Source organism: Quercus lobata, chromosome 11, assembly GCF_001633185.2.
Source record: "Quercus lobata isolate SW786 chromosome 11, ValleyOak3.0 Primary Assembly, whole genome shotgun sequence".
In the NCBI taxonomy this organism is placed as follows: Eukaryota; Viridiplantae; Streptophyta; class Magnoliopsida; order Fagales; family Fagaceae; genus Quercus; species Quercus lobata.
The window spans coordinates 15,012,455-15,027,193 of NC_044914.1; the positions used below are offsets into that span (position 1 = coordinate 15,012,455).

Genomic DNA, 14,739 nt, shown 5'->3' on the forward strand with positions numbered 1-14,739 from the left:
ACATTGTTTTCCTATCCATAAAATAAAATATAACATCTCCATCGATGGTCCCAAGACCGCTGGGCTTGGTGAAATTCATATTCAAATCTTGATCATTGGGATTGAAGAGTATGGTGACATATTGGTGTTGGTGAAATTTGAGACTAATTGGATGGTCAGATTTAGAGAACATAGTCATACAGGTACACAACACATGTCCATCACACGCCATACTTAGATTTGAAATCTAACCGTTGGATTTGAAAAGTGTAATGAAAGGTTAATTCTAGTAAATTATGGTCACAATCAAACGGTTGGATTTACAGAAAGGCACAGTCAAAGTTTAGTTAAAGTTAGTCAAACCTAGTCAAACTTAATAGATGGTCTCGAGACCACTAGACTTGGTGAAATTAGGTTCAGTGGGAAGGTTTTTAGTAGATTATTGGGTATTGGAGTAGTTGTTAGAAAATGTTAATGAAGAAATAATTTTGAAAGATGATGAACATTATGTTAACATTGACTTAGATAAAGTTGATTAGGCAAAATGATGAAAAAATTTATTATTTTGGCTCATATATCATGTATTATCACTTTTGATTTTAATTAATTTGAATATGTATGTTACAAATATATTTTAATTTGATTTATTTACTGACTTTTGGTAAATATTATTACATAATTGATGATTGAATTAGTGAAAAGAGATTGAGAGAGAGAGAGAGAGAGTCTGTGTGTGTGTTTTTTCTTAGAGGGAGACTAACATAGGGAAAACACAAAGGCGCTAAATATGAAAAGACAAATGGCACTTAGGTGAGGAAAGGACAAAAAAAAGGGGAAAAATTAGATTAGATTCAAGCAATTAAAAGGTCTATTGCGGCGGTCAAAACCACCGTTATAACTAAGAAGCTATGTCGCAAAAAAGTATCCATTGCAGTGGTTTGATAATACCGTTGCTATAGCTAAATAGAATGTTGCTAAAACACATATATTGCAACAATTTTATATACCACCGCTGTAGTATACCACAAAAGGATATATCTATTGCAGCGGTTTGATGGAGCGTTGCTATAGCGACGTCAAACGCCACTAAAACATATATATTGTGGCGGTCCAATTGAACATTGCAATATATCTCATGTACAAGGGTGGTCCGAAAAAGTGCCGCAATACGTGAGCTATAGTGGTGGTTTTCCCAACTGCTGCAAAAAAACCCACCGCAATAGCTTGTTTTTCTTATAGTGTGAGCGAATTAAAATCTCATTCTTCTCAAACCCCAAGAATACTTATGCTTAGCAATATTTGAAAAGCCCTTGATTCAAATCGATGGCAAAACAATTTGACCAATGGAATTCAAATCCATAATCAAAGCCCATGATTCGAATCCATGGTTAAACAATTTTCACTACAACAAAATGTATTTTTAGTGACGAAAAAATTCATCACTAAAAGTCCAATTTTTCGTCGCTAAGGACCTTTAGCGATGAAATCTACTAATTAGCGACGAAACTCATTTCGTCGCTAAAACCCCGTCGCTAAAAATCCTAGCGATGAAAAATTTCATTACTAAAAGTCCGATTTGTTTAAAAAAAAAAAAAATTAGCGACGAAAACATTTCGCCGCTAAATGTTTTCCTCGCTAAAAACACCATTTAGTGACGAAAATATTTCGTCACTAAAAACAGTTTAGTTTATTAAATCATATTTAGTGACGAACAATTTCGTTACTAAAACTATTTTTGGGTACATATAATGACGAAAAAGTTCGTCACTAAAACTATTTTTAGGAAAATCCAAGCACATATAGTGACGAAAATTTTTGTCACTAAAACCATTTCTTACAAAATTCTGCTACATTTAGTGATGAAATATTTTGTCACTAAGACAATTTTTTATTGCTATATTTGTGATGGAAAAATTCGTCGCTAAAACTTATTTTCTGTTTTTATTTTTTTCATGGCTTTGATATTAACCTGGAACCTGTCATAACATTATTAAAACCTCACATTTGAATAACACATTTATTTCAACAACACATTTATAAAAAAGGATCCATACATTCCACAAGTAAAAAATAAAACAAGTATCCAATTCAAACTCCTTCCATATATATAATTGTTTGCAACACATACAATAACTCAAGATGTTTTATAACAATACAAAAAGTGTAGCATAATATAATTAGAACTAACGGAATATGTCCCATATGTTTTCAAGTAATGCCAAAAGTAAATCCCCTAAAAGCCACCAATAAGAAATCTGCACAAATATAAAAACAATACTACATTAAAATCGTAAAGAAAAAATATTAACTATGTTATAAGAAACATTTCTAACAATGCATTAAGAGTAGCCACACCAATGAATTAAAATCACAACTCCTAATGTATAAGTTGTAGAAAGAAAATATATATTTTCAAGTGTAATATAATACAATTAGTTTCAAATAATGCATCAAAAATAGTAGTCACACCATGTAGTGCGGGTCAATTGCTAAAATAAAGTACTAACCAATAAGTGTTTTAACTTGAAGATGAACCACCCCCATAGGTAAGAGTGTCATCATAACCCGAGCGTCATCAAAAAGTTTATAACACCATGCAAGCCACTTGCTTGCTTCAACACAACAACCCACCACAAAACCAATCACAAACATCACAAGTATAGAGTGTTTACAAGTATTGAAATAAATTAAAGTACTATTCATCACATCTAATCAACAAGGTCCATTCACATTTACAAGAAATTAAAAACACTTCCAATATGAATTTAAATCACCTTATGACACCATGCAAACCACCCGCTTACTCCAACACAGCAACCCACCACAAAACCAATCACAAACATCACAAGTATAGAGCTTTATAGGTATTTAAATAGATTTTACTTACTATGATCAAGCTAAGCGTACAAGTCTAATTTGTGGCTAAGCTTTGGTCTTTAACTTTCACAGATCTAAGCCTCTTTTTATTCCCTCACAGCAACCCAAAAAATCACTAACCTTGTCATCACATTCAACCAAAAACCATTAAATTTTTTCTACAGTACATTAGAAAAAAAAAAAGTCCAATTATGGCTTAATTAACAATTGGTTATGAAGCTAGAATTATTAAATATATCATAAAGCTTCACCCTTTTTGTTCTATCAAAACATAAATTGGCAATGCAGTACGAATACTTGAAGCAATAAACTAAGTCTTGCAAACAATCGTAATATATACATAAACATTAAGCGACACAAATTAAAAAAAAAAAAATCAATGATACACCATTGAAGCTTGTACTTAATGAAATATGCAAACCATATGTCCTACTCCCATCAAAATTTTTGTTTTCTTATTTTAAGCAAGTATGAAATAATTTCACCATTTGAAAAAAAAAAAAAAAAAAAAAAAAAAAAAAAAAAAAAAAAAAAAACCCTAATTGGAACATGACTAGTAAGCAAAAGCACCACTTACAACCAAAAGGAATTAAAGAACAAGGGAGTAAAACAAAATGTTACAAACTTATAACTTAGAATTGATTTAGTCAAATAGTGTACTTCTAATTAGCATCTAGCAGTTCAAGAATTCAAACATTAGATTTCTAATAAAATAGAATAAGGGTACTACTGAGATAAATCCCCCATATCTCATAGTCATAGCTATAGCCATATCTCATAATAATAATGATGACAACAGAGAAAACATAGTAAAGGTTGATGAAAAAAATCTATTGAGTTTTTTATCATTCGACAAATACAGATAGAGATAAATTACTTGGGTACATGTGGGTATTTTCAAAGCACTAAAATTTGACCCAACAATACATATAATAATACTCAAATTATAGAGTATTAGAAACAACTTTCTAGGCTGCATTTCCATCAATAAATAAAAACTACATTTATCATTATTCACAACAAAAACAAAAACCCAAATATAAGAAATGCATGTAAATGAAAATAAAGGGGGGGGGGGGGGGGAAGCCCTTAGATCTTCATAGCTTTGAATGGGCATTCATCAAAAGCCTTTACAAACCACCACCATAGAAAATAAAATTTGTGTACATATAAAATTTAAGACAAGGGGAGATGGGAAAACTTTCTATTCACAACAAAAGCTCAGAGCTTGTGATGGGTTTGTGAGGGGAAGGGAGGCAAAGGGTTGGGATGGGTTTGTGAGGGGAAGGAAGGCGAAGGGTCAGGATGGGTTTTGGGAGGGAAAGGGAGGCTTAGATTGGTAGCGATGGAATGCTTAAATTGGCAACAATTGGGTTTGTGCTTATCGGCGACAGTAGGGTTTCTTCTTATCGACGTCAGTTGGGTTCTTTTGGGAGCTGATGATTGAAAGAAAACAGGGGAAGGGGTATATTTATAGTTAAGTCTTTAGCGACGAATTGTTCCATCACTATTGCTTCCTCTTTGTCGCAAAAGGTATTAGGTTTCTTAAGTTTTTAGCGACGAAGGTCAATTTCGTAACTAAAGAACCTAGATTTTGTAAAGATTTTTAGAGACAAAATTCATATTTCATCGCTATAGCATACTTTTAGTGATGAATTGTGATTTCATTGCTAAAACAATGAAATGAAAAACTATTATTATTTTTAGCGACAACTATTTTCCGTCGCTAATTCTTCCTTATACTTTTGTCGCTAAAACCAACAATACCTACAGTGACAAACTATTACATCACTAGAAATTTCAACTTTTAGCTATAGATTAATTAAGTTCGTGACAAAGTTTCCCCTACTGGGGCCCATTTTTCAGATCACAATAGCGACTAAAATTATTTTTTTGTTGCTAAATGTTATATATATATATATATATTTTTTCATTAGTAGTGACGAAATTCATATTTCATCGCTAAATCTACATTTTTAGCATCGAAAAATATTTCCTCACTAAATTTCGTCACTAAAAATGCATTTTGTGTAGTGTTTATCAATGGAACTTAAATCCAGAATCAAAGCCCATGATTCAAATACATGGCAAAACAATTTTATCAATGGAATTCAAATCCATTGTCAAAGCTCATGACTCAGTCTTATGGCAAATTATTTATCAAAAAGTCCAGTTCTCACTAGCAATATCAAAAAAACTAATTTTCATTGGCAATATTAAAAACCCAGTTCTCATTGGCAACATCAAAAAATCTAATTCTCATTGGCAACATTAAAAGCCTAGTTCTCATTGGCGACATCAAAAACCCCAGTTCCCACTAGCAATATTAAAAAACCCAATTCTTACTGGCAATATCAAGATGTCCAGTTCTCACTGGCAATATCAAAAAGCTTGATTTCTACTGGCAACATCAAAAAGCCAAATTCTCATTAGCAACATTAAAAACCCAGTTCCAACTGGCAATATCAAAAAACTCAGTTCTTACTAGCAATATCAAAAAGCCTTGTTCCTACTATCAATATCAAAAAGCTAAATTCTCATTGATAGCATTAAAAGCCCAGTTCTCACTAGCAATATCAAAAAGCCCAACTCATATTAATAATATTTAGTGAAAAACCCAATATTGTTAATACTTGGGAAATACGATATGATTGAATTACCTATGCCCATAACCACAATTGTTTTGAAAAATTTTGAATGCTCATATGTTTCCAAATTCATGGGAAATTAGGATTATTCTACGGTTGTTATTCATAATTCTATGATAATTATTTGTCCTACAAGTTCACCATTTAAATTATAACATGATTATTTGGAACCATAAAACTTATGATATGGAATTCATCGTTTCAACAATAGTAAATATTATTTACAAAAGCATTTTGAAATAATTAAGCTTATGCTATTATTTTAAATATTACAATTCATTGCCCAAAGATCCATTACAAATATCTATCAAAACCCAAAATATCCACTAACAATAAGAGTCCATGAGGGATGAAAACCTATGGCAATGTGTGTCATTGATGTCCATTTTGGAGGTCCAAATATGTTATAAAAGAAGAACAAGCCCAAGTGAAAAGGAGATAAGCACAGCCCAGCCGAAGGGTCCAGCCCATGTGAACAAGCCTAATCCAAAAAATTCCAGCAAAGCAGAGGATTAGACTAGACAATTAGCTTCCTTTTTGTTCATCCTTGACCAAGGTACAACTGGAGACTTTCACAGGAGAACCAAATTTTTAAGAATGAACTAAGGGCTGTCCCATCAATTTTCTACCACTCTCTCCTTGATGTGAACAATGCCCTGTGGTTGTACTAGCAGCTAAAGTCTAATGGGTAATGGGATTTCATCATTTTCCTCAAAGCTTTATCTCTAGCGAAAGGAAGCCATAACCAAGTTACTCATATCTTAACAAATCAATTCTATAAATGCCAAAAATGTTCAAGAATTGATTTATGTGCCAAGCCCATGAATCCTAAAGGGGAAAATTTGGGAAAATGTGATTTGGAGGGCATAAAGGGATCTCTAGTGGAATCCTCTAAAGTGGGCTTAAAATTTGACACCTAGTTTGTGGTGTTGAATCCTACTTTCTAAGGTCCAAATCTGAGTTGCAACACCAAGATTCTTTCTTAATACTTGCCTTAATTCTATTAATTGAACATAGCCTCAGAAATCTTAGCATTTAATGCAAGATTGCCCAAAGAAGTAAGGCAGCCCCGAAAGAAGATCAGCCATTTATAGCCAAATCCTAGGATGAACAGTCTGCCATTTTGCCTCCTGACTAGCCCTACATTTTTAGATTTTGGCTAATCATCCCTCTAAGCTCCACTATAAATGGGTAATCACATCAGCCTCATAAACACACACACCAACCCCTCTGAAAATTTTGTTATTCTTGTTACTTTGCCATATTTTAGCATGTAGTTTAGCTCTCCCTAGCTCATAAATCACCCTTCTTAGCCCACACTCACTTAGCCTCAAACATTCCTTTCCTTTTTGCTTTTTTTTTTGGCATATCCTAAGTTCATAAATGCTTCTTAATCAGTCATAAATTACCCTCTTCCCCATTAAAGACTTAGTTTTAGCATTATTTCCACCATCCCATTCCAAGCTTACACACCCACTCACTCAAAATAGCATTTACTATCCCACTCATACCCCACATACATATTCCACAAGAATCTTGGTTCAATATCTGCTGCACTGAGCTGGAATCCCTTTCTCTCCCTTCACACCATGCCAAATAATCCCTTTCTTCTCACCACAAAGCCATTGACCTTTACTTTTTGTTTTTCTGTTGAAGGATATAATGTGTTAGTAATGATGGAAGTTTTCCTTCATATTGATGTAGTAGTAGCAAAAAGTATCCTAGACCCTTTCGACTAAGACACACAAGGACTGCCTGAAGTGAACACCTTCTTAAATTTGTTCAATAATTGATTGTTGGACTAAAAGTTTAATTTTACCCTACCACAGGAGAATTTTATTTTCTTGCATTGTTGTAACAGGACCATTAATCTATTAATTAACTATCATGAAGTATTTTATTGGGCCTTAATGTTGCTCTTGCTAAGGTGCAACCTTTATTTCTTACTTGGATAGGCTTATCACTACACCAAAAGCCTTTGGGTATCACCTTAGAGCCCAACGTTGAGTTTTGGCTTGGCCTTCCCATATTTTATTTGAGGACATTAATTTCCCCCTCAACACTATGATCAAGCTTATTTTTCTACCAAGCAAATTTGGGAGCCACTTAAACAAAAATATGACATTGAAGTGGTTGGATTGAAGAAGTGTGCTTGTAGCTAGTGGTGGTAAACAAGTCTATGGTGGACCGAGCATATGACCTTCAAAGATCCTCATTTGATAAGCTATCCAAGTATTTATATGCTACCATGCATTGATATTCAAATAGACGAACAAATAGAAGTCTCTGCTACCATTGATAAGCTACAAGACTCATGGAAGGAACTTGGGAAGATCTTGAAACATATTTAAAGAATAGGACTTCCTATCATGGTTTTTAAACTCGGACCAGACTATATGGTCCGACCGAGTTAACCGTGAACCTCTCATAATTACGGTTCTTTTAATCTTAAGAACCGATTTATGCCAAAAAAGCAGGGAAACGTTTGAACTGTGGTCCAACCGCATGGTTCTGAGAAGGATATTCTAGTGGAGATTTAGGGCTACTCAAATCATTACATTGATGCAATTGTCATTGATCCGTCCACAGGTTTCAAATGGCGTATCACTGGTTTTTATGGGCACTTTGAAACTCATAGAATAAAGGACTCATGGGACATGGTTAGGGAATTGAATAGAAGGTACTCACTCCCATGGATGTGTTTTGGAGACTTTAATGAAATCTTAACCATGGGGGAAAAGAGGGGGGGGGGGGGAGAGCCCGAAGACATCGGAAAAGACATATATTAGAAGAAAAAAAAAGTTAGATATCAAGGCCTAAAAGGAAGAATAAAAAAATTTAGGCTAAAATCAAAATCAAGGTAAATCTAATCACAAAAGAAACCAAGGCTACTTGTCAAGGAAAGCACCAAATATAATGAAATTTTCGAATCATGTAGCATGACCAAAATTAGAAGAAAGCCTTCTAAAATTGTGAAGAAAAACACTGAATTGATAGATTTCATTTGTGAATTTGCAGGATTTTTTACGCGAGGTGAAAATAGATATTTTACAATTTATTGATGATATTTAAAATTATGCTTATGTTTATCTTATTGGTTGCCTCCAATAGATATAGTTAATCATACATTCTTCAACATTACTGTAAACACAAATTACTTTGAGCTACTTTGCTCCAAGATGTTTTTTTGGGGAGTAGCATAACTTACAAAATATAATTAGTGATACAAAAAAATAGGAAAAACTATAGGCAAAATTCCCAATTGTCAATCTTCTCCGACATCCTTTAGAAACTTCAATTTGATATTTTTGAGTGTTGTTACGACATCTCTCATGTTTGACCTCTCTTCAGGTGCCTCTGTTGAACAAGCTATAGCCAATTGCATAATGGACAACATACAATCCAACTTAGCATTAAAATTCTCCTCACCTCTCTTTAGCAAATTAGAATCTATAACTTCAATAACTGAATGGGGTAGTGACTGTCTTACCCAACCTCTTAGGCTCATTTCTTCGACAAACATATCATCTGTGGGATTCTTTCTTGTGAATGTTTCCATTAACAAAATGCCATAACTATATACGTCACATCGGGTGGAAATGATCCCTTGTGATCCATACTCTACAAGTTTGATTGAAATTTATTGTTAGAATGTATTAAATATCTATAATTGATGGTAAAAAGAAAAATGCTCAATATTTTTCTAAGAAAGCTTTGTATGTGTGTGTGTTTGTAAAAATAAAATTGAATTGGAAACTAGAAACATCACCTGGTGCCATGTAACCAATAGTGGCCAATGTCATGGTTTGTATCATAGATTCTTCATTGCCTAAGAATTTTGAAATGCCAAAGTCACTCACAAGTGCTACCATATCTTTGTTTAGGAGAATATTGCTTGGCTTCAAATCACAATGAACAACAGGTAAAGGACAACCATGATGGAGATACTCCAATGATGATGCAACATCTATCATCATGCTCAATCTTTCTAGCATATCCAAGAAGTGGCTATGAGAATACAACCACTTTTTAAGGCTCCCCTTGGGCATGTACTCTAGTACCAAGGCTTTAAAATCAATGCTACTACAACAACTGATGATTTTCACAAGATTTCGATGGCGAATACTGCACAATACATCACATTCAGCTTCAAAACTCCTGAACCCTCCTTCTATATTCAAATTAAAAACCTTTATTGCAACACTAGTCCCATCTGAAAGTGTACCTTTGTACACTGAGCCAAAACTCCCTTTCCCAACTAAGTTACTTTCACTGAATCCATTTGTTGCTTGTTCAAGTTCTAGATATGTTATTCTTTTCCATGTTGTTAGAGGTAACAAATCTCCTTGACCTTTTAGTTTTGCATCCCTCTTTTGGCCTCTCATCAAAACAAATATCAGGAATAATGCAAGTATTGCTACTATCATTGCTGGGAGAATATACCATATTATAACTGAAGTGGTTGTCTGTGAAGTTGTTTTACATGGTGGAACTTGTAGTTGGGGTGGACCACATAATGCTTGATTTCCCATGAATGATAGAGCTGAGAATTGAGAAATAACAGCCCCAGAAGGAATTTCACCTTGCAATCTATTGAAAGACACATTGAAATCTTTGAGGCATTTGAGTTTTATTAGAGACTTGGGAATTTCTCCAGAAAAGTTATTATCAGATAGATCCAAACGTTCCATGCTTATCAACTTACCAAATGACTGAGGAATAGGACCTTGGAATTTGTTATGTGCTAAAGAGAGGTTAACCAAAGAACATAGGCCTTTGATAGCATGGATGTCACCTGATAGTTTATTCCATGATAGGTCCATTTGTGTTACATGCTCCAGTTTCCCAACATCTAATGGTAGATAACCACTTAAAGAATTGGATGATAAGTTTATTTGCAGCATGTCTGTAAGACTCCAAAAGGATGAAGGTATGGAAGTTAGTTGGTTGGAATCCAAATACAAATTTCGAAGTGAAGAAAGACTTCCCCAACATTTTGGTATTGATCCAAAGAGTTCATTGTGATCTAAATGTAATTCAGCCAAGTTCCTCAAATGACAAATATCATTTGGGATTAATCCTCGAATTCTATTGTTTTGAAGAAACAAACCTTGGAGCTTTCTCAGATTTCCAACTGTAGTTGGAATAGGTCCAGTCAATTCATTGTCATATAGGCTTAGGGTCATCAAATTGCTTAAATTACCAATCTCTCTTGGAATTATGCCCTTAATGTTGCAATTAAATGCTATAAATTCTTCAAGAGAAGTAGAGAAATTTCCTATGGGAATTGGAAGGATTCCATTCAATGGGTTATCTGCTACCACTATACTTGTCAAATTTACGCAATTTGTCAATGATGAAAGAAAACTCAATTCTAGAGTTGTTGATTCTCTAGTCAAATAATTGTCGACTAAGTTGAGCTTCTCCAAATGCCTTAAATTTCCCAGGGTATTAGGAATAGAGCCATAGAAAGAATTTGCACCCAACTCAAGTTCAGTGAGCATAGAAGCATTTGAGATGGAACTGGGGATTATTCCTTCTAGTCTATTTTCCCATAAGTAAAGTACCTTAAGATTTGGAAGCCAGTGGCCTATGCTTGATGGAAGATTTCCTGAGAGCTGGTTCATGTATAGACTAATGACTTCAATGTTTGAGCCGTTGAAGGTTGCATTTGGGATGTGACCGGTTAAACTGTTATTAGCCAAGGTTACTTCTATTAGATTTGGAGGAGTCACAATCTCCTGTGGTATTTCACCTGCCACAATAACTCGAAACAAATTCAAACCTCGTTATCCACCAAAAAACTTCACAGATTTTGGATTCGCTTCAAGATATACATCCTATGTACTAGAGAAAAATTGATTACAACTACCATATAAAAAGGCTGCATCTATTATAACAATTTAAAATTAAGTGTGTTTGAAAAGTTAAAAAAAGCCAGCTTTTTGCCATACTCTCCATCTCTCTCACTCTCTCTCTCTCTCTCTCACTCTCACACACACACACACACACACACACACACAAAAGCCCTTTCTAATAGGTAAATCAACAGAGTTCATCCAAATCACTCTAAGTAGATAATGAAAGAATAATAATTTTTTAGCCAAGGTGTAAAACCTGCCCTTTATAGATTTCCTTTAAGTGTATTACTTTTAGTATTTTCCACTTGCTCTATATTAGTAATCAATTTAGGCATGTTAAGTCTTTATTCTATTCGTTGTGCAAACTTGATTCTCCACTTATATGCTTATCCATAGGAATCACCACAAACAAACACATTAGTTTGTAATAAATATGTAGTAAGACACTAAGAGTTGTAATCTAGGAACCACGTACACAGACTGATATGGGTACGGACATGGGTACAACATGGTAACATGAGCAATTTCTGAAAAATTATAATATAGAATGGCTGGTACAAGAAGAGTACGACGTGTGTACGGCACCCTAAATGAAGTCTCTGTGCTTCCTAACTTAAAATATGTATGGTACACCGAATACACCTATAACATGTGTATCATATGGTGTATTACAAATTTTTCTAACAAAAAAGTGAATCTCATGTACATGACCAATGGATGATTTCTAGCAAATAAAACACCGTATAGCCTGAATAATTTGTGAGAGGATATAAAACACCATATACACTAAATACTTTCTAGCGAAAAAAAAAAAAAAAAAAAAAAAAAAAAAAAAAAACTGCACACTAAATAATTGCACTTGATGGACCTTATAAGTTTTTAAAATTTCAAACATTCTTGGAGAGGAGAGGTAAATAATATTTAAATTGAAGTGGTTACCACCTTACCTGTAAAGTAGTTATCATCCAAGTGAATTATCTCGAGGGAAGTACAATTTCCCAAACTTTTTGGAATCCTTCCTACAAAAATTCATAATGTATACAACATATCAAGAGCTAGTTGGCTTAATTAAACTAGAGATAAATCATGAGCTTTTGTTTGGAAATTAAAATAATCAATTTTGAAGAAGGGTTAGTGACATATAGAAATGTGTCCTAATTACTCCTAAGAAGCAAAACCAAAAAAAAAAAAAAAGAGAGGGTAAGAAGAGAAGAAGAGAGCAAAGGAAGAAAATAAAGTAATACTTCCTTTGATGCATTCATTGGTTTAAAACTCATTTCTCCGTGCTTTCTTAATGAAGATACCTGTTTTATGTGGAAATCTTGGGAAACTTTATACTTTGAATTTTCAAATGATTTGTATTAATGTCACATTTTTGTTTTCTACATTAAGTTGGGTCCATGGGCATCACCATTGGGACGGAGGAGATGCTAAATGAACCAATGGATAATTGATTTGTAGTTATGTTATGTAGGATTGAATTTTCTTTGAACTCTGATTGTTCAAATGATTTGTACTCATGTTGTGAATTTTTTTTCTTGGATAATTAATACGATAAAATACATTCCAATTTTTTTTTTTTTAAATTAATGTTCCATACTCAAAACTTCAAATAAATATTAACTCTCCTAGCGTAGTCAAGAAAAAAAATTACTTAATATGGTATATCATAACAATATTTCTCCTAATCTACTAGGCTCGAAAAAAAAAATGGTGAAAACCAAATATGAAAAAAAAAAAAAAAAACTTACATCATCATTATATTATATTATATGAGAAGAATGAATACATTATTATTGTACCTCTATTGTATTGTATAATTACTCAAAACAATTGCTGAAGATATTATGTCCTTATCATTAAGTACTCCTATTGAATCTCAAAAAAAAAAAATGGAAAAAAAAAAAAGGTTCCCTCCATTTTATACGGACAAGGCCAGCAAGGTCAGGGATGTTGCTGATTGCGATTTACTTGTGATGTTAGTGAACACAGAAAAGGAAGGAATTGCTTTTTCCACCGTTAATTACTTTTCTCTTATCCGAGTGAGCAGTGCACTAGTGATTGAATTATGAAAGGTGTAGGGTATACCAGAATGATGAGACCAATAATTTTTCGTATCTATTAAATTAATATCCGCATCTTTCTTTTTCAGTGTTTGAATCTAATGAATGTGTTTAACCAAAAAAGAAAATCTACGCTGTGAAAAGTCAAAAGTAAAATATATGCATGAGATACATTCTCGAGATAAAAGTTAAAAAGGACAAAATGTTGGGTATCAAAAAAAAAAAAATTAAGATAAAAAGTTGTAGACAGTGGAGGGCATCCAACCTGAAAGTTTGTTTTCGCTGAGATGAAGTACTTTCAGTGACAATATGTTGCCTAGAGATTCCGGAACAGTACCTTCAAAACTGTTCGTGTAAGCATACAACACTTGAAGTTTAGGTAAGAACCCAAGCCATGATGGTAACATTCCAGAAAAGTTGTTCAATCCAAAGCTGACAACTTCCAACCGACGCAAAGAAGCTAACTCGTTGGGCAGGGAACCATGAAAATTGTTGTTTCTGAAGGATAAATGAGACAAGAATGTTAGTTTTCCCACTTGTGGAGCAATGGTTCCTGAAAGACCCATGTGAGAAAGATTCAAGGCAGTGACTCTATGGTGTTTGGAACCACAAGTGATCCCAACCCAGTTGCAAACAGAGGTAGAGGTAGACCAATTGCTTGCCAAGGTTTTGTAAGGGTCATCAGTGATACGGTCTTTGAGAGCAAGGAGAGCTGATTGGTCTGTGGTGATGTTGGTCCTTACTGCCACAGCTGTGCTAGCCATTAAACAGTGTACCAACAACAACACAAAAAAGACGAAAATGGAAGAAATCTCCATGAGTTTCTATCTGTCGGTTGATATGTGAGGCCAACTATTGTATCAAACAAGTGTGGCTGGATGATGTTTTTATACATGGAGATATCCACTGTTGTTGAATTACGAAGAAAGAGAAGAGGCTGACTAAATCAACATTCACTTTTTATTTTATTTTTTATTTTTTATTTTTTGGAGTCACGGTCTTTATTTTATACATGGAGATATCCACTGTTGTGGAATTACGAAGAAAGAGAAGAGGATGACTAAATCAACATTCACTTTTTATTTTTATTTTTATTTTTTGGAGTCACGGTCCCTATAAGAAAAGGATAGCGAAAAAGAAAACCGTCTGTTGTACCTTTCGTCGTTTGGGGGAACATAGGAACAAATTATTTATTTTAAAATTTGAGATGCAAGTTATAAGTAACATAGTTCATGGCCCACATCAGTTTCTTCTATTCATTTCCACACCTCTGTTATTTTTCTCTTGTGGTTAATTTAAAATTTTCAATAG

General features: G+C 33.7%; 1 protein-coding gene across 1 annotated transcript; it reads right to left on the reverse strand.

Annotated features, from left to right (window-relative positions):
- Positions 1 to 8,767: 8,767 nt before the first annotated feature.
- Positions 8,768 to 14,192, reverse strand: LOC115966440 (putative receptor-like protein kinase At3g47110). Its single transcript, XM_031085675.1, has 4 exons — positions 13,694 to 14,192; positions 12,313 to 12,384; positions 9,274 to 11,259; positions 8,768 to 9,125 (listed from the first exon to the last, which is right to left on the reverse strand). The coding sequence occupies exons 1-4, from the start codon at positions 14,190 to 14,192 to the stop codon at positions 8,770 to 8,772; spliced, it is 2,913 nt and encodes a 970-aa protein (XP_030941535.1). The 3' UTR covers positions 8,768 to 8,769.
- Positions 14,193 to 14,739: the final 547 nt, after the last annotated feature.